This window comes from Vairimorpha necatrix, chromosome 1 (genome assembly GCF_036630325.1).
Source record: "Vairimorpha necatrix chromosome 1, complete sequence".
Classification (NCBI taxonomy): Eukaryota; Fungi; Microsporidia; family Nosematidae; genus Vairimorpha; species Vairimorpha necatrix.
Window position 1 is genome coordinate 986,120 of NC_088816.1, and position 20,109 is coordinate 1,006,228.

A 20,109-nucleotide genomic window follows, 5' to 3' on the forward strand; every position below is an offset into this window, starting at 1 on the left:
TAATATCAAATATAGATTTATTGCTTTACTTTGACTATTCTAAGTGTGTAAGTTATCAGTTAATACATTTTTATTTTGATTATTATTTTTGTTAAACTCAGTTCCAAAATATCGTCAGAATCGTTTTTTAGAATTTATTTAACCCTTCTAGAAAAATTTTAAAAATAATTGCCAAAAGAAGAAATTGAATATAAGTGTCATAAATTGAGCTTAAAAGTTCCCAAAATTATCTCATTATAACTATTAAATGTTTTTAGATCAAGTTTACTCCTTATATGTTACCAAAAAGTATTTTTCAAATTCATGTTTTCTCCTTTTTAAATTCAATTATCCAAAATGGAAACTTTACAAAATTTAAGGATCAAAGACATATTATCAAACTAAACATTTAGATCCCGTTTTCAAAACGAAAGCATAAGCTAGTCATATATATAAAAGAATTTTATTTAATTTTTTACCCCTCTTTTTTATGATTTTGTAAAATCTAAACTTCTTATTACAGCTTATAATATTATTGGAATATCAGATATAAACTCAATGAAGGATTTTGACTATCATATGTGCGTGTACTGTATGTTAATACATTTCGATTTTAATTCTTTGTTTTGTAAAACTCAGTTCCAAAATATCGTCAGAATCGTTTTTTAGAATTTATTTAACCCTTCTACAAAAGTTTTAAAAACAATTGACAAAAGAAGAAATTGAATGTAAGTGTCAAAAGCTGAACTTTAAGAGTTTTGAACATATCTCATTAAGATTCATAAGTGTTTTTAACTTCATTTTATTCTTTAATTGTTCAAAAAAAGTGTTTTTTAAAATATAAATCTCCTTTTCTTTATCATACCAAAAATGGAAACTCAAAAAATAAAGTAGAAATAAATGCCATGAACAATATATCAATCCCGTTTTCAAAACGGGAAAGCATACGCTAGTCATATATATAAAAGAATTTTATTTAATTTTTTACCCCTATTTTTTGTGATTTTGTAAAATCTAAACTTCTTATTTTATGCTTATTGTGTTATTAAAATAGTGTTTTCGAATTTAATGCTTTCGTTTATTTATCGTAAGTGCGTACACTATATATTAATGCATTTTTATTTTAATTCTTTGTTTTGTAAAACTCAGTTCCAAAATATCGTCAGAATCGTTTTTTAGAATTTATTTAACCCTTCCACGAAAAATTGTAAAAACATCTGACAAATAAAGATTTTGAATATAAGTGTCAAAAAATGAGCTTAGAAGTTCAAAATTATCTCATTGAGATTATTAAATGTTTTACAACAACATTACTCCTTATATGTCACTAAAAAGTATTTTTAAAAATCATGTCCAATCTGCCAAATTCAATTATCCTCAAATGGAAACTCACTAAAATTGAACGAGAAGATACACATTATAAAACAAACACATTTATCCCGTTTTCAAAACGGGAAAGCATACGCTAGTCATATATATAAAAGAATTTTATTTAATTTTTTACCCCTCTTTTTTTGAATTTGAAATTTCTAACTAAACGGTACATTTTGAGCCTTTTACGTTAATATAATATCATACATAGAATTAATGTTTCAATTTGATAATTATAGATGCGTATACTATATGTTAATACTTTTCGTTTTTAATAAAGTTTTTTGTAAAACTCAGTTCCAAAATATCGTCAGAATCGTTTTTTAGAATTTATTTGACCCTTCTACAAAAATTTCAAAAAACATTTAAATGTAAAAATTTTGAATAAAAGTATCATAGTTTAGCTTTAGAACTTCACAAACTTATATCAATTAGATTAATAAGTTTTTTTAACCATATTTTACACTTTCGTGTTACTTAAAAAGAGTTTTTTTAAATCATACCATCATCTCCTTTCAAATTCCTTCTTCCCAAAATGGTAACTTTCTAAAATTGAATGAGAAGATAGACATTATGAAACTAAAAATTTAAATCCCGTTTTCAAAACGGGAAAGCATACGCTAGTCTCTTACTAAAAGTATTTTGATTTTTAAAACTTAGGAAGTCGAGATTGTTTTATAGTTTTTAAATGATGCTTGATAGAAATAAATGCTCTTACTTCCCAGTATTTGACTTATTTAATTGGCTAAAGTCAACTTTAACGGAAAAATTTCGATATAGGGTTTTTTGATTTTTTTGCCCCTTTTTTAAAAAAATGGAGGAGAGAAAATGTTGAGGAAGAAACAAAAATAACAAATAAAATATATAATTTAATAATGCGTGAAACCCCGGGGTAGAAGAGTTACTTTGTAGCATATACCCCGAATAATAAAGTTTAGTACTATGAACAGATCTGTTTCTATTTGGAATAGAATTTTTAAAAGAGCGCCAATTACCTTCTATGGTATTGGTATGAACTCCGGTTATTGGGTCTCTGAAGTGTAGAGAATGATTTACCACCAGATGTTGGTTAAATGTTAAGTCCAAATTACGGTAGGCTCTCCACATATTGCTATAAATTGTACTATTTCTGTCTACATACTTTAACAAAAGATTAGTTAGCGTTATTTTGTCTCTTTTCTCAATATATATAAATATAATTCGGCGTTGTATGGTACGTTCGACCAATCCAAAACACCAGAAACCTTTTACTGGTTGGCCTCTATTATATTTATTTTTACCAATCTTAGATTCATCAATTTCTACAATAGTATTATTACCACCTATAATTCCGATACTGGCCAGATATGTCTCATAAATATTAATTTCTTTTAACTTTTTTAGTATACTAGATATTGATTGCCGAGAACAACCTAGGATTTGACAGATAGGCTTACGAGAATATCCTAGAATCCACATATTAAGTATCTGCAATACTGTAATATGGTCTAGTCTAGAATGCTGAAAGAAAGTATCTTTCCATACAGAAACATTAAATTTGCATTTAGTCCATTTACATCTTAGGATCATGCTTTTTTTTGTCCTTTATTTTCATTTCTGACCCACAAGATTCACATTTGCGTTTCGCTTTTTCTATTTTCAATTCATAGTATATATTTTCAAGTTCTTCTCTTGTTTGAATTCTCTCCTCCATTTTTTTATAAAAGTGGCAAAAAAATCAAAAAAAAACCCATATCGAAATTTTTCCGTTAAAGCTGACATTAGCCATATTTTTCATTGGATAATAATAAAATTGTATGAGCCCAAGCTTTTTAGTTTAAATTTACACTCCCAAATTTCTTTTTTTGCTCATCTTTTAAAAATAGCTTAGAATATAGGCAAAAATTGAAACACCTGAAAAAATCGAAGTTTCAAAAATGCACGTACTTTTTTATTACTCATATTACCTATCGTATATTTTAAATCTTTATGAAAACAATAATTTTAAACGACTTTTTCATACATATTGCAAATATTGTACAAAGTAAAATTTATTTAGTTTTTCATATTATAAAATTATTTCAGCTCATTAAACAAAGAAGATTCATTTTAACGTTTCTAGATTTTCTTATAAGTTGAAAAAATTTAATGTATTTTTTTAGAACATATGTTATTGTGTAATATCTTTTGATTTTGATCTTAGACAGCATTTCAGAGTTTAAAATGAGTACTGTGTTTTGTACTTTCTCATCAACACATTATGCAGTTTTTTTTGCTGATCTAGTTGTTTTTTATATCGAAACCTATTATATTGTTCTGATAATGAGACTTAATGATTGATGCCTTTTGTTTTCTCACTTAAAATCATGATTATATTATTTGTGTAGCTTTGCTGCCATACACTCATGTAACCCGGCAATTTTAGTGCTATATGTATGAACGAAAAAACATTATTTGGAAGTAGCCAAATTTAATTAATTAAAGCACAAATTTTTTATTATTTTCGTTAAAATGAACTATGTACATAATTATAATTGAATTTTAATATAATAAATGGAGAAATTATAAGAATTTATTTACATGTACATTCATGATTTAAAAATTTTAATTTTGCCTTAAAATCACGCAAGCAAAAGGAAAACCAAATATATATAGAAAAGCTTTATTATTTTTATATATACTATTAAATACAATAAAATTTATAGATAATTATTAAAGCAACGGAAGATTCGTTGAAAAATTTAATTTTGAATATATGTGAATTTAGGTCAAAATGATTGTTTAAAACATTATATGCAAAAAGATAAAATTAAATACATTATTTTGAATATTTCATTTTTATTTGGATTTTAGTATAAAATATTTATAATGTTTAATCGACTTATATTATACATCAATTATTTTAACAATAATTTTAAACTAATTTTATGAAAAATTACCAATATACATAAACTCTTTTTATTGCATTTTTAATTTGTAAGACCAACAAACTCAACAATATATTTTGATTTAACGATTTAAATATGATCTTGCAGCAAACGTTTTAAATTCTTTTTGATAACGTGTTTAATATCTAAATATATTTTATACACAATATCCCCAAAATATTGTTAATATATGTTGTTTGCCTCGCAGTAATTAAATTTAAAAAAAATTCTAAGAATTTGCTGGCTTATATTTGGTTCGACTTTTTGAACAAGCCCAAGCTGTATATTTTTAGTTATATGGTGTTGCAATTTATAAAATGTGTTCCAAGTAAAACAATAAAAATTCGATAATACTTAATTTAATTTACAAACTTCAAATATATTAAAACCTAAGGAAAATGTAAAAAAATTTAGTTGAAAAATTGTGGAATATTTAAAGATAAAAAAAACCGAATATAAAACAAAAAGATGGTAAAATTTCAACTCGAATAGAAAACCCGTATAAGTGTGTGATAATAGCTGTATTAAGTAAAAATCAGACAAAGCAATGACTAGAAAATTATACTTTTTAGAACCTTAACCTTAATTAGATCTTTTTTAAAAAATAAATACTATTAGTATCATTCAATGATATAACCAACAGGGTCGACTTCTATAGATGAGAATGAAAAACTAAGAAAATATGACCTCTTTGCGCATGAAAGCGGACTAATACAATAATCCCGCACAAGAGTAGTTCATTTATGTAAAACATGGGGATGGAGTGGCGAACAATATTACAGAAAGTACACCAGGGAGCTAAATCTAACATACCTTAGAACCAAGTATTTTGTGCTGAAGAATACTTTAGTATCCATCTCTTTGGAACGACGACGAGAATACAAAAGAGAAATAAGTGGCTAGAGCTGTAAGCGCCTTAACAAAAAGAACGAAAGTTAAAAAGGTTGTGTCGTTTATAGAAGCTAGAAATCTGGAGCTATAAAATATTAATGTAATCACAAAAACTATGCCTTTAACAATACAAATCACAAGGAGAAACCATAACAAGCTGGATGTAATTTTCTAAACTAGATTTAACTTCTTCTCAATACTGATCTATACCTCAATTTTTATCTTGACTTAAGAACATCCAAAAAACATTAGAAAACAATTATGATGTGACTGATGAAACCTGCATGTATCTTGTGGAAACCATTGTCAACAGCGCAACAAACAAATTACTTTAAAGACAAATATTACGGTACATCGTTAAAAACATATGGATACATCTTAAAATAATAAACATTATGAGCATATTGTTATAAATTTTTATTTTCGATAAACTCAACAATATTGATAGTTAAAGAAAATAAACTATGATTGAGAATTTACATGGCATTTTTTAAAATATATTTTAGACAGAACCTAAAAAAAAGACTAAAAATTCATATAGTTTTTTCAATTTATACCGTTGACTAATTATTTAAGATTTTTGAATCCTAAAAAACCATGTATATTATGAAATCTTTGCTGTACAATAACCCCAAATTAAAATTTTAAGAGCGTATATGAGTTAAACAAAATGAAAATATTGATATTTTAGATTTCAACTATAGATTTTCAGTTTTTTAATGAATTTAGAATGCACAGTATAACATATTTGTCGTTGTTGTGCCTTTAACATTATATGAAGCTTACATTGTACTTTATATAGCTAAAAATGAAAATTTTAAAATTTGCTGACCAACCCGTTCTAAATATTTTACAAATAAAAAACATTTATTTATCATCGGTTTATTATCTCAACTATCTTTTCGATCAATTTTTTTCTCATAATTTTAATAGCTTTTTTTATTTAATGGGGACTCCGGACATAAATCTTCTAAAATTTTATTTTTTTCAAACATTCATACTGTCTTATATATGGTTATACAAAAAATTTGTTCTTGCTCCAGTAATAATTAATATTATCGCACAATACTTATGTTTAAAAAAATTTATATGTTATTCACACAATTTATAAATTAAAAACAATTATATTAAGCAAGTTAATGCCTCGTTCATGGCTAAATGTATGATATTCATTTGAGTTGTTATATGACATAATATCTTTACTAATATCTTTTAAAGTTTGCAACAATAAGTCTTTTTGTACTTCACTTTCATAAATATTTTTTTTCTACTTCAACGGAAAAAAAAATTTGATCAAAAAACAAAATACACTATTGGGGTTCAATTCAGATTCTAAAATGGTCGTATAATTTTATTGTTTTCTTTTCAATTATTTATTTTAGATCATTTATATCTATTGTATTTTTAATGTACAAAAATTTTGTAAAATATCTATAAACCCCTGACCCGGCATCATAGAAGATTCTACGAATGAAAAATTTAATTTTGTTATATTTTTTTCATAAAATACAACGATTCTAGTTTTTTCTGTAATTTTGTGTACTAATCATGCTAGGTATATTAAATATCAAGATACTAACTTTACTACGACATCGTTCATCTATAAAATGGCCCGTTTTGTCGCAAATCAGAATGTTACGTAAAAAAGACACATATTCTTTGACTCTAAATTCATTTTGTCTTCTTCTGAGCCTTTTTTCCTTTTATAATATGCGTTTTGTTCACTTATTCATGTATTTGTTCATAAAACGTTTCGTTTGTCAACAAAAGGTACAAAGGCAATTTGATACCACGCCCTTCAATAAATCAACACATTTCATAAATATTTCGTCAGTTTAATTTTTTTTTTAATGAATGTCATTGCGGGCAATGAGTTTGATAATTTATTTATGTCGTTTTTAACCAACAATAAATATTTTCTAGATTTATTCTAAATCCAATACTATGCCCATTTTTCAATGCATTTTGCACTATTTTATGCAAAATTTAAGACTACACAAGTTATGTTCTTTTGCATACTGCATTTCACCTATTTCTTTCAGTGCTTCTTCTATATAGGATTTTTCCAGAGCGATATGTCTGTAAATAAAATTGTACTTTGTTTCTTTTTCATATTTTTTTTTGTTGTTCGGAATTTTAATTTCTTCTAAAACATCTTTTATTGGAACGGTTTTATTAGTATTGATATAGTGCCTTATATTTTTTTCGTATATCAAGATAGCCGAATCTAAGTCATCAAAATCTATACTTGAAGTTAAGCGTGATTCAAATTAATAAAAAATGTCTAAAAGAGTTTTCATATTCAAGATAAAATCTGTTTGTACGCTCATCGTCAGCGAGAATTTTTTTTGTTTCAAAATATACCATATATTCGTCCTTCGTCATTAAAAATTTAAGCTGAAACATGTACGCTTAAATATGTTTTATATAGATTAAGCGCCAAATAATCCCCAGTCTTTATTTTTTCTAAAATTTGATTTTTAAAAATTTAAACATAAACTGTTTTGCTAGTGCAAATACAATTGATAAAAAAAATTCCAGATATTCATAGTAATAAAATAAATTTTATATAAATACAATGCATTAATAATTTATGATCGTTTTGGGAACAAGGTAGTGTAAAGCATATTCAACGTTAAAATAGATACTTATTTCAAGGTAACATTTTAAAAAAGAGCTGGTTTGTATTTTTTGTTTTATTTTGTGAATGTATTTACAATGAACAAGATAAAAATATCATTGTTTGTATTAATTAAACGTAATTTATTATTTTCATCAATTTAAATAATTTGATATTTTTTATTTTTTAATATAATATTTTGATCTTAGAAGCACTTACTGATTAAAGTCATTCAAAACCTTAAAATGTTTGAAGCACAAACATGTATTCAGAGATAATTATTATCTCTTAATCGTTTTATTATGATTGAGAATCCGCATCAGAAAAAAATAGATTGCCAAAATTTTCATACAAAATTGACACATTTTAACAATATATCTACATTAAAAAACATAATCTGAAATTAAACTATTGATAATGAATATTAGATTATAAATGTTGATCAAAGAATCGAGGTTTTAGTCCTCATATGCATTCAAAAAAGAATAAACATTTTTTTAAGTATATAAATTAATGTTATATATTTTTATTATGACAATAATTATTTCGTATAAATTCGTACTACGACATTTCAAATTTTTGATGAAAGATTTTCATGGTATTTAAGGCGTAAAAATATTTTAGTTTGCGTACTTGTCTTTTTCCTTTGCCTACAAGTACATAAATGACATTTTTTTCAAATATTGTCCTTAATTAGTGTAATGTTATGTTTTGGCTCTATGTTTTTTAATTCCAGCATTTCAGAAAATAAATCCAATAGGTGTAATTAGCTTATATTTGAAAGCAATGTTTTAATATTTTAAGAAACGGATTTGATTCTAGGAACAAAAAGCCTTCGTTAAAAGATGAGTTGTATTATTCTTGGATTTAAAATGTGTCGCCGCAAAGGTCATGTTGAAGCATTTATCTTTAAACTTCAAACGTTGGAGAAATTCCCACCAGGTGGAAATTGCGTCCTTAGGTCGAAGTATAATCAATGTTACTTCACAGTAAGTAAAGTGGGACATAATAAGCTCTCTTATGATACACTTTAAAAATGAACCTTATGCGCCAAATCAAGCGATTAACAAAACATAGACAAGCGTCCATGGACACCAACCTATGAGATCATGTACATATTGTGAAATTTGTGCAATACAAATTGTCAACACGTAGTATAAAAAGTAATACTTATGATGTAACGCTGAATAAACTTCGTGCAATATGCAGATTTACAGTAAATTGGGCTAGTATTAATGTCTCGCTTAAATTTATCAAAGCACTGTATGCTAAAAAAATCCACAGTGAAAGTTTTAAAGATGCGAAAATTATACAGATCTTTGTTTTTTTACCAATGAATATTGTAGGCTTGATGTGCATCAAGTTTGAAATGTGGAATTGAGGCAAGCAAAATTTAAATATATATATATATATATATATTAAAATCAGGGCATAGTGTAGCTTAAATTCAACTTTACTTATCTAATTTTCTTTTAAAAAGAAGAAAAAGAGACATATAATTTAAATTTATTTTTTTTACAGCTTCTATACATTAGAACTAAACATATTTATTCTAAAATTAAGGGTATAAAATATAATTTTTTAAATCTCAACATCCCCCTCTTAAAAACATTCGTCTATTATCAATTTCAGCTGAGAAGAATGTCGCTTAATAGTTTTGTTTCCTGTCCTCACCAGATATGTGTTGTTTTCTAAAACTTTATAAATTAAACCTCTAACCTTAAATTTGGGTTCTCCCTTTTTGACACCTGTTTCCGTTTTTATAATAACGCTATCCCCCTCTGAAAATTGTGGTTCGGTTTCTCGGTTTTTATTTCTTTCATTGAATTTTAGTATCTCCTCATATTGTTTTTCTTTCACCTTTTGGAAATTGGTCGGGTTTAAAGCATCATTCGGAGACATACCTAACTTACTATGATATATATTGTTATATACATCTAAAACCTTTAAAAGTTTAATTTTAAGATTTTCTTTTCCCTCTTGTTTGTATATTCCTTCTTGTATTGTCCTATTAAATCTTTCCACTCTTCCATTGGACTGGTGGTGAAATGGTGAGGTATAATGTAATTCGACATTATTACTTGCTGCCCAACATCTTACTTCTTTACTTAGGTTTTCTTTCGATTGATCTAAAATTAGTTTATGTATCTTAATTTTTTGATTTATCATATCTAAAAATTTTACAATTTTCTTACTCTCCCTGGAACTTAGTACCTTTCCAAATCCGAATCGACTAAAGTAATCAATCCCAGACACGATATATTGGTTGTTAATTGGACCAATAATATCTATTGCTACTTTCTCTCCAATTGCATGTGACTTTACAAATAAAATTCTTTTCCTATTAACACTTTAAAATTTTTAACTTTTGGTAAAACATACATTCTGCTTTTAAATATTCTATTACCATATTTGTATTCCACAATAACATGGTTTTCAACTAGAAATTCTTCTTCAAGACATGTGAAAAATTTCAAAACATTCATATTCTTATTGAGTTTCAATTTTAAATCATAGACAGCTTGAAGAGAGATAAAGTTGTAGGCCGCACCGGAATCAAAAACCACGGGGACTTTTTTAGTCCCAACATAAATAAAATTATTTTTATTCGTAATAAAGCTTTGATCTACTTCCTGGCTATTCTTTTCAATCTCATTAATATTCCTTCGATCATCATTAGCCTGTTTATTATTTCGATTCACCCTACAATCCTTAGCTAAATGTCCTGGCCTTCTGCATCTAAAGCATGTATTTGGTTGGTTCTGTTTAGTAAGTCTTAAACCAGCCAACTTGATATTCAATAATGCTTCGTTCTCTATCTCATTTAATATTTCGTAAAATTCTTTGTTGATCTCATATTGGGTCGTAAGAAAAATTTTAATCATTTTTAATTTCTTATCTACTCCTGTTCTAATAATTTTTCTTCTGTCAAAATTGGAAATTTCATTTTCATTACATTTAGAAACTACATCTTTGATAAAATCAACAACTTTTTGTTCTTCCTTTTGCTTCATATTGTAAATGTCAAAAAGCAATGTTTTATTCTCAAATTCTTGTTCCACTTCTTTTTTCCAGATTTCAAACGTTAAAGCAGCTTTCCTTTTATCTTTAAAAGTCCTACAATGCCAATCTAAAATATGAGAGTTAAGTCTGCTTATAAAAAAATCTAACTTCTCCTCATTGGTCATTTTTGCCCAACTACTCAGAGCCTCTGCTCTTCTAATTTCTACTATTATATTGTCTTTGTTTATTTCGTTTTTTATATTCTCCACCATAAACATATTTATTCTAAAATTAAGGGTATAAAATATAATTTTTTAAATCTCAACAAGAACAATTCGCAAAATTTTATAAAGAAGGTTTTTATGTATGATAGTTATATTGTAAACGCTAGATGCATTTATTTTGATGCGCCAAAAGTACAAGAATATGATCTATGATACAAATTTAATACTATAAGCAGCATATACTACCAACAAAATTGTGACTTATACGTAGTTAAAACATGAAAAGCCTTCATAAATAAATTAATATTAATTTAGACTATTTGCCGTATATGCCAGGAAACGAAATATAAATTAAGTCGATACAATAAAACTTAGTCAACTTCTTGCTATAAAATTTATTTTTATAATCTATGAGTGGATGTCCGATTTACCTCATATTGAAAATATAAATAAAAAAGAGGATAAAATAAGGGGCCTAACGATTTATTTTAAATAATAAAAATAATTATTTATACGTTGATTTTTTAGTCTTTGATGGGCCCAGAGGAACTGTTTAAGGTACTCATAGTGTTCATCCTGGTTTATTCCATGTCTAGATCGAATATCTCATTTGGAGAGAGATTCTAATCCATCAATTTGTTTGAAATTGTATATAAGGATCTTAGAGTTTACAAAATTGATAGAGTGATTCACAGTCCTGTACTCAATCCCTTTGATTTGTATAATGCGGCATCATATGCTCTCCATTGATCACAATAAGATCAAACAATATATTATCTCATATTACCTCAAAAAGAATAGCAGTATTTCTACTAGCTAAGGAAATAGCAATGCACACGCCGATTAAACATCATTATATGATTCAAAAAACATCTTAAAATATTTTTATATTTAAAAATATTATATCACTAAAAAGCTCATCTGTTTTTGTAATCTTAACATTTTTTTATAAATTGGCCGTATTTTAAATTTTCAATGCAAATTTCGGAAGGCCATGCACCAATCTATGTTCCCAATGTAGGAAGTTTGTTTTTTATTTCGCATTTGTTTTTCTATCTTATTTCCTTTTTTATTTACTTAACAATAAAGGGCATGTTACAAATAAAAGTACTATCATACAATCTGAATAATAAGAAAGGAGCTTTAAATGATTTATATGATTATATTAATAATCTTTCTGCTGATATCTTATTGATTTCTATCCAGGAATATTTTTCTGTTTTACCCGAGTTTCCCTTTTCCCCTTATGTTTATCACAAGAAAATCTACGGCTTACATTCCTTAATTTTGTCTAAACTTCCTCTTACTGTCGATTTCTATGTCTTTTGTCTCGGCCCTTTGTATTTGGGCAATAAAGGCTTTATATTGGCAAATATAAATGACTCTATTATTTTCACCAGTGTACATTTACAACACGGAGAAGGGAATTACACAAGAAGAACTGATCAGTTTACTTATCTAAACAATATATTGGGAGATATTCCATATCCCATTATTTTAGCTGGAGATTTCAATTTTCGATTTATTAAGAAGTCGAATTTTTACAGAGAGCGGGACGATGAATTTGTAAAAATTAAAGAGAAGTTTGGATACAGTGAAATGAGTATTAGATTCGGCTTTACTTATAAATATAAGGGAAGTGTGCTTGATGATTCTAAGATTCCTTCTTATTGTGATAGAATAATTTACAGAAATGTGCAGTGCCTTGAATATTCTTGTTTGGAAAGTTTAGTAAATTCTGACCACAAATTAGTGACTGGGAATTTTGAGATCTCAGAAATAAAAATGGTAGTTGAGAATAAACATGTATTTACAAGATCAAGAATAAGCGAAGTGTCATGTTTTATTTATGAAAATGTCATTATATTTACAATATTAATTGTGTGTATTGTTTTTATACTCAGATTAATATAAAACAAAGTGTATAGGTCAACTATTCTTAAACATAGATCATCATCATATATATAAAAGATTTTTATTCAAATTCATGCTGAATTTTTTTTGACCCTGAAAATGTCTCATTTTTATAAAAAGATTGTCGAGATTGAGACAATCAATGGTCTGCCTCTAGAAATAGAAATGTGGTGCTCTGATGAAAAATATATAAAGAATATTTCAATATACAAATGTGATATTTGTAATAAAGAATATAATGAAAAGAGAAGAATGTTATTACACAGGAATTATCATAGGTAAATAATTCATTTAAAAATAAAAAGTATGCAATAATTTATATTTTATGGTCTATAAATTTTATTCATTTTTTTTCTTGCATAAATTTACCCATAAAATGACAGAATACACTTCAAGAAAATTAAAACAAGAATTTCTAAATTATTTTAGAAATAAAAACCATAAAATCATAAAATCCAGTCCAGTCGTCCCTCAAAATGACCCATCTCTTCTTTTTACTAATAGTGGTATGGTCCAATTTAAAAATATTCTAATGGGCCAAGAAACTGATTTAAAAAGGGCTTGTTCAATCCAGAAATGTATCAGAGCAGGCGGAAAGCACAATGACCTTGACGACGTGGGCAAGGACACTTACCACCACACATATTTCGAGATGTTAGGAAATTGGTCATTTGGTAATTATTTCAAAAAAGAAGCCATAGAATTTGCCTGGGATTTCTTAGTGAACATTTTAAAATTGAAAAGTGACAGGCTTTACGTCACCTACTACAAAGAAATGGACGACGAGTCATTTGAAATTTGGAAGAAATATTTACCAGAATCTCGAATTATAGAAGCGAGTAAAGAAGACAATTTCTGGGAAATGGGCGACACGGGCCCATGCGGCCCGTGCACAGAAATCCACTATGACAGAATTGGAGGCAGAGATGCTTCTTCTTTAGTCAATAAAGACGACCCTGATGTTTTGGAAATTTGGAATATTGTTTTTATAGAATTTAATAGAACTCCTAAATCTTTAGACCCACTAGAAAGGAAATGTATTGACACGGGCATAGGATTTGAAAGATTATTGAGCATTTTAAATGACGTCAGGTCTAATTATTTGACTGATTGTTTTTTACCAATAATTAATAAAATAGAAGAGTTTAGTAATATAAAATATAAAGATGAGTTTAATATTGAAGATATTGCTATAAGAGTCATTTCTGATCATTGTAGAACTATTTCTGTATGTTTAATTGATGGGGTAGATTTTTCAAATGAGGGACAAGGGTATGTTTTAAGAAGAATTTTGAGAAGAGCAGTTCGGTACGCCCACGATATTTTAAAATTAAAAAGAGGAGATCTTGGGAAATTAGTCAGGGAATTTATAAATGATCAACTAACAAATGAAATGATAAATGAAGTTAAAATACATGATGAACAAACATTAAATGAAACTAATTTTGAACAAACATCAAATGAAACTAATTTTGATGAAATTAAAGACGAACAAATTAATTTTGAAAATCTTGTAAATTTGGAAGAAGATAAATTCCTTGAAACTTTACAAAGAGGTTTAGAAAGATTTAATAAAATGTGTAAAGAATCAAAGACAATTTCAAGTGAAGAAATTTTTAAACTTTATGACACTTACGGATTTCCTACAGATTTAGTCAGAATTTTAGCAGAAGAAAAAAATGTCAAACTTGATTTTTCAAATTTCGAAGAATGTAAAAATAAAGCGAGAAATTTAAGTAAAAAAATAAATGAAGAAATTTCTGAAATTATAATTTCAGATTTAAATAAAACTGATGATAAAGACAAATACACTCAAAATGGTATTTGTAGTAAATTACAATTTTATACCAAAAATAAGGAAATTTTCAGAATTAATTATAAATTAGAAAATTCAGAATCAAATTTAAGTGAAATTTCTAATATTTTAGAAAATAATTCCTTAATTTTCAATATTCCTGAAAATATGAAAATTGGTTTATGTTTTGAAAGAACTTGTTTTTATAGCGAAAGTGGGGGACAAATTGGAGATACAGGATTTATAACTTTTTATAAAGAAAATCAAGAAATTGGTAAATTTAAAGTAGAAGATTGTAAAAAGATAAATGGATTTGTTTTACATTTTGGAATTTTAAAAGGTAAAGCATCAAATTCTGCAATTTTAGAATATGATGATAGATCAGATTTAGAAAGAAATCATACAGGAACACATTTATTTAATTATTTTATAAGACAAGAAATTGACACAGTTCAAAAAGGAAGTTTAGTAACAAAAAACAAATTTAGATTTGATTTTGAAGGTCAAAAAATGAAGAATTTACAAGATATTGAAAATAAGATAAATAATTTTATAAATAATTCTGTACCAGTAAATATAAAATATATAAAAAAATCAGAATTAAAAAAAGAAGAAAATTTAATTTATATGAAAAATGAAGAATATCCTGATATTTTAAGAGTAATTTGTATAAATAATATTAAAGAATTATGTGGAGGAACACATGTTAAAAATACAAAAGAAATTTATAAATTAAAAATTATAAGTGAAAAGAGTATAAGTAATAATGTAAGACGAGTTATAGGAATAACAGGAGAAGAAGTAAAAAAAGCAGAAGAAAAAATTAAAGAAATAAGAAATAAAATTAGAAAAGGACAAGTAATTAAAATAGATAAAGATTTGCCACTTTTTGAAAGAGAAGAATTAGAAAAAGAAAATAAAAAGAATATAGAAATTATTAATAAGAAGAAGAAAGGGAATTTTATAAAGAATCAAAATAATCTTAAGATGGTAAAGATAATTTATAAAATTAATCGAAAATTAAGTATGACTCATAATGACGTCATTTCTAATATAAAAATGACGTATGAGTATCAAGTCATAGAAGAAGAAAATAAGAAAGATTTATTAAAGAATTTAATAAATCTTACTAAAATATTTGAAGAAGAAGATGAATTTTTAATTTGGTGCAAATTTGAAGATTTTTTCTATGGATTTGTAAGGCAAGGAAATATGGAAGATATTAAGAAACAAGAAGGGAAGTTTATAATGAATAATGGGATATTACAATTTAGTATCCCTGGGGATAAAAACATCCCAAGAATATTTAATAAAGAACTATAATAATCTATTACATTAATTGAGTATTGTAATTATATTAATGTAAATTTATTATATAATGTAAATATATAATGTAATTATATTATATAATTTAATATTGTAATTATATAATGTAATAATATATTTAATAATATATATATAAAAAGCCTTATTAAACATAAATACTAAATATAAGATATATATAAAATATATAAAATATAATATAAATTTTTTTCAAATTTGTATCAAATTTATTAGTGACATATGTAGTATAATATTAATATTATTATAAATATTACTATTCCATAAATTCCATATGCTCTCGCCAGATTATCAAATTTCATTTTCTTAATATTCGTGTGCATTTCTCTCGTCTCATAAGTCAATTTATCTGCTAATTTGCTTATATTGTCAATATTCTCTCTCCTCTGAATTATAAGATTCAAAGAATCAGCCAGGACATTTTTAGTCTCGTCGATCTCCTGTAGAGTTTTATCTTTATTAAATTCATTACTCTTGTCTTTTATTACATTATCAAATTCATACTGTTTATATTCCTTCTCTTTAAGGAGTCTGTTTAATTCTTCAATATAATTTATAATATTCTGGTCAGTTTCGTACTGGTCGACTATGACTGAGAAGATATTTGGAGAAAGAGGGTAAATTAAGAATAAGAATTTGGGGTCTCGACTTGACTCCATTTTGAGGATCTTGTGTGAGTCTGCGTCTCTTAGTTCCTTGAGGATGTCTTTGGATATTTTGATATTTTGAGATTGTGGGCTGAATTCTCCAGAGATAATTTTCTTGGATTTCCCGTCTCTGACGAGTGTGTAGAAAATTGTCATTTGGGGGTAGAAAAAAATAAACAAGACAAATGTCTTATGTTTAATATTCTAATTTATATATGATACCTTATTATTTATAATGTATCTTATTTATATTATATCTTCTTATTTATATATAGTATCTTATTATTTATTATATCTTGTTTATATATAGTATCTTATTATTTATATGATGTCTATGATATCTTACCTTATTTATACATATCTATAACACTATATCTAAATATCTTATCCATTATATCTATAACACTATATCTAAATATCTTATTTATACATATCATATCATTTTCCGCTCTACTCCTTTTAAATACCCCTCCGTGTAAAATATCTTCGGCCTGTAAGACTCTTGTTCTTTCATCACTAGACTATTTCTAAACTTATCTACTAAATTACTTATCCCTTGTATAGAAGCATATGTCAACTCGGCTATCTTGTTACTACTAAATAACTTCCAGCCTTTATTATTTATCTTCTTATAAAATGTCACTATATGTTCTTTACTAGTAAAATTTACAAAGGCATAGCCCACATTACACTTATTCTTAAAATCCATCCTGAGGTAGACAAAATCAAAGCACCCGAAATGATGCTCATTAAGGAGACTTATTAACATCTTCTGTGTGTATTTATTGGGAATATTCTTTATCATACAAGTTGTCCTTTCGTCCATCTCAAGTAAATTAATCTTGAACTTTGAGTCAGTAGAAGATTTCAATAAAATATTAGTAGATTTTAAATATTGACTGGAATCTAAAGGAAGAGAAGAAGAAGAAGATTCATGACTGATAAAACAAGAAGATTCATGCCTGGAAGTAAGGGAATATTTGTAGACTTCTAAAGTATTAGAGACATTCTCCTTATTAATTTCTTCATCTAGTGGAATCTTGGGCCTGAAGAGGCGGGCATGGACTTCTTCCTTCTTGATGATATTCAAATCATCAAGAAGGAAGAAGAACTTCTGACAGGAGAAGGGAGACTGGACATTGTGGACTTTATCAGTGTGTAAAGTACTAGAAGCCACGAGACACTTTCTCAATGTGGAATCTACTCTCAATGAGGAATCGATGATAAAACAAGAAGTGTAATCATCAAGAAGAGGCTTACTTGGGGACTCATCAAGAAGAATCTTACTTGAGGAGTCATTCAAATGATTCTCTTTCGTAATATCTTCAAGAAGAGGTTTATTAAGTTCATCATGTTTACATTCCTCTTCTACGTAGTCATGCAAGTAAGAATCTTCTTCATTATTAGTCTGACTCTTTTTATTCATGCATTTATGCTGAATAATCCTTTTTATACTAAATTATGCTAATTCTTCTTAAAATATTGAGAGCTCTTTTTTCTTTTTTATAAATCTGCCCTTTCTTTTTTATGGACTTGGTCATCTTAAAAAGACACTTAAAATCTCTAGACTCAGATTTTGACTCTTTACTTTATTTTACAAAATACACTACAATATATTTATTATCTGACGGAGAATGGAAAGATCTGAATATTTATGGGACATTTGTAATATATTCAAGGAATAATAAAAATCTAAGAATAAGAATATTTAATAAAATTAATAAAGAAGATAAATATTTAGAAATGAGTGATAAAACAAAAATAAGAATAAATAATAAAATATTGAAGATTTATAATGAAGAAACATATGGGATATGGTTTCATGATGAGAAAAATCTAAATCAAGTATATGAAATATTAACCATACATATATGAAATGTAATATAAAAAACATGTGTTATATAAAATATGTGTTATATATATATTTGTGTTGTATATATATTTGTGTTGTATAAAATTGTGTTGTATAAAATTGTGTTATATATTTTAGATTAATATATTTGTCTAAATTTATGCAAATTTGTTTATAATTTCATGCAAATTTGTTTATGCAAAAATATATATTTTTAAGGGGTATGAAAAATGAAGATAAAAATAAATTATCTTGTAAATTTACGAAAAATAATTTACAGTACAAATTACAAGGAATAATTGGAGAAGGAACATTTGGGAAAGTTTACAAAGGAATTAAAGACACTTCAAAAATAAATGCAGAGTATAATAAATTAGATAATAAAACAGAGCATAATAATACAGATCTTAATAAATCAGATACTATCAAATTAGATACCATCAAATTAGATACCATTAAATTAGATACCATCAAATTAGATCTTAATGCAGATAATATTAATGCAGATCTTAATAAAACAGAGCATAATAATACAGAGCATAATAAAAAGATAAATAATAATACAGAGCATAATGCAGTTAATAATACAGAACTTAATAAAAAGATAAAATCTAAAATTGAATATTTTGGAATAAAAAAAATAAATCAAAATAAAGATGGTCTTCATATCACAACTATAAGAGAAATAAAAACCTTAAGAAAACTTAACCACAAAAACATTATAAACTTACTAGAAATAAATGTAGAAAACTCAGAAATCTTCTTAATCTTCCCATATGTCAGATTTGATCTAAACAAATATTTAAAAAAGAATATTCCAAATAAAAAAGAAATAATCCACATAATTAAGCAAATTTCAGAAGGACTCAAATATTTAAAAAGTCAGAATATTCTTCATAGAGATATAAAAACTAGTAACATTTTACTAGATTTCGATTTAAATATAAAAATAGCAGATTTCGGGATGTCAATAATAACAAATAAGAATATGAATCATAGTCCTGGGGTAGTGACCCTTTGGTACAGGCCCCCTGAAATATTATTAAATTTGAAATATAATTTCCAGGCTGATATTTGGGGACTGGGATGCATTTTAGGGGAAATTATACAAGGGAAGTCACTTTTTACAGGGAATACAGAAATCAAAGTATTAGAATGTATAATATTGATATGTGGAAGTATAAACGAGAAAAGTTTACCAAATATAAAAGAAATGGACATTTTATTACCACAGTCGCAGCGGAATCTAAGAAAAATATTTAAGAATTCTGATGAAGAACTAGTAGATTTATTGGATAAAATAATGAAGATTAATCCTGAAGAAAGATTGACAATAGAAAACATATTAGAAGATAAAATATTTAAGAATTATGATGGGGAATTTATAAACAACATATCTAAAAAATATGAGCATCACTAAGGAAAACCACGAAATATTTATTGGGGGATATTTATAAGGCATTATGAATATATAGAAATTTAATAGAATGGACTAAGGATATAAAAAAAAAACAAAAAATTTTTAAAGCTGAAAAAGCCATAAGAACATTATAGAGAAATTCAACT

The 20,109-nt window shown here is 26.2% G+C and overlaps 7 protein-coding genes across 7 annotated transcripts; 4 read left to right on the forward strand and 3 right to left on the reverse strand.

Annotated features, from left to right (window-relative positions):
• Positions 1-7,117: 7,117 nt before the first annotated feature.
• On the reverse strand, positions 7,118-7,514 carry VNE69_01170 (uncharacterized protein; the record flags this gene model as incomplete). The annotated part of the gene is made up of 2 exons (XM_065472304.1): positions 7,118-7,389; positions 7,472-7,514. The coding sequence occupies 2 exons, from the start codon at positions 7,512-7,514 to the stop codon at positions 7,118-7,120; spliced, it is 315 nt and encodes a 104-aa protein (XP_065328376.1).
• Positions 7,515-12,086: 4,572 nt separating this feature from the next.
• VNE69_01171 (inositol polyphosphate 5-phosphatase) lies at positions 12,087-12,908 on the forward strand (the record flags this gene model as incomplete). The annotated part of the gene is made up of 1 exon (XM_065472305.1): positions 12,087-12,908. The coding sequence occupies one exon, from the start codon at positions 12,087-12,089 to the stop codon at positions 12,906-12,908; it is 822 nt and encodes a 273-aa protein (XP_065328377.1).
• Positions 12,909-13,284: 376 nt separating this feature from the next.
• Positions 13,285-16,026, forward strand: VNE69_01172 (alanine-tRNA ligase (AARS1); the record flags this gene model as incomplete). Its single annotated transcript, XM_065472306.1, has 1 exon — positions 13,285-16,026. The coding sequence occupies one exon, from the start codon at positions 13,285-13,287 to the stop codon at positions 16,024-16,026; it is 2,742 nt and encodes a 913-aa protein (XP_065328378.1).
• Positions 16,027-16,256: 230 nt separating this feature from the next.
• Positions 16,257-16,847, reverse strand: VNE69_01173 (protein-trafficking protein SEC22-like; the record flags this gene model as incomplete). Its single annotated transcript, XM_065472307.1, has 1 exon — positions 16,257-16,847. One exon carries the CDS (start codon positions 16,845-16,847, stop codon positions 16,257-16,259), a length of 591 nt encoding a protein of 196 aa, XP_065328379.1.
• A 277-nt stretch (positions 16,848-17,124) lies between these two features.
• VNE69_01174 (meiosis protein MEI2 (MEI2)) lies at positions 17,125-18,117 on the reverse strand (the record flags this gene model as incomplete). The annotated part of the gene is made up of 1 exon (XM_065472308.1): positions 17,125-18,117. One exon carries the CDS (start codon positions 18,115-18,117, stop codon positions 17,125-17,127), a length of 993 nt encoding a protein of 330 aa, XP_065328380.1.
• A 101-nt stretch (positions 18,118-18,218) lies between these two features.
• On the forward strand, positions 18,219-18,566 carry VNE69_01175 (mRNA-decapping enzyme; the record flags this gene model as incomplete). Its single annotated transcript, XM_065472309.1, has 1 exon — positions 18,219-18,566. The coding sequence occupies one exon, from the start codon at positions 18,219-18,221 to the stop codon at positions 18,564-18,566; it is 348 nt and encodes a 115-aa protein (XP_065328381.1).
• A 200-nt stretch (positions 18,567-18,766) lies between these two features.
• Positions 18,767-19,963, forward strand: VNE69_01176 (cyclin-dependent kinase; the record flags this gene model as incomplete). The annotated part of the gene is made up of 1 exon (XM_065472310.1): positions 18,767-19,963. One exon carries the CDS (start codon positions 18,767-18,769, stop codon positions 19,961-19,963), a length of 1,197 nt encoding a protein of 398 aa, XP_065328382.1.
• Positions 19,964-20,109: the final 146 nt, after the last annotated feature.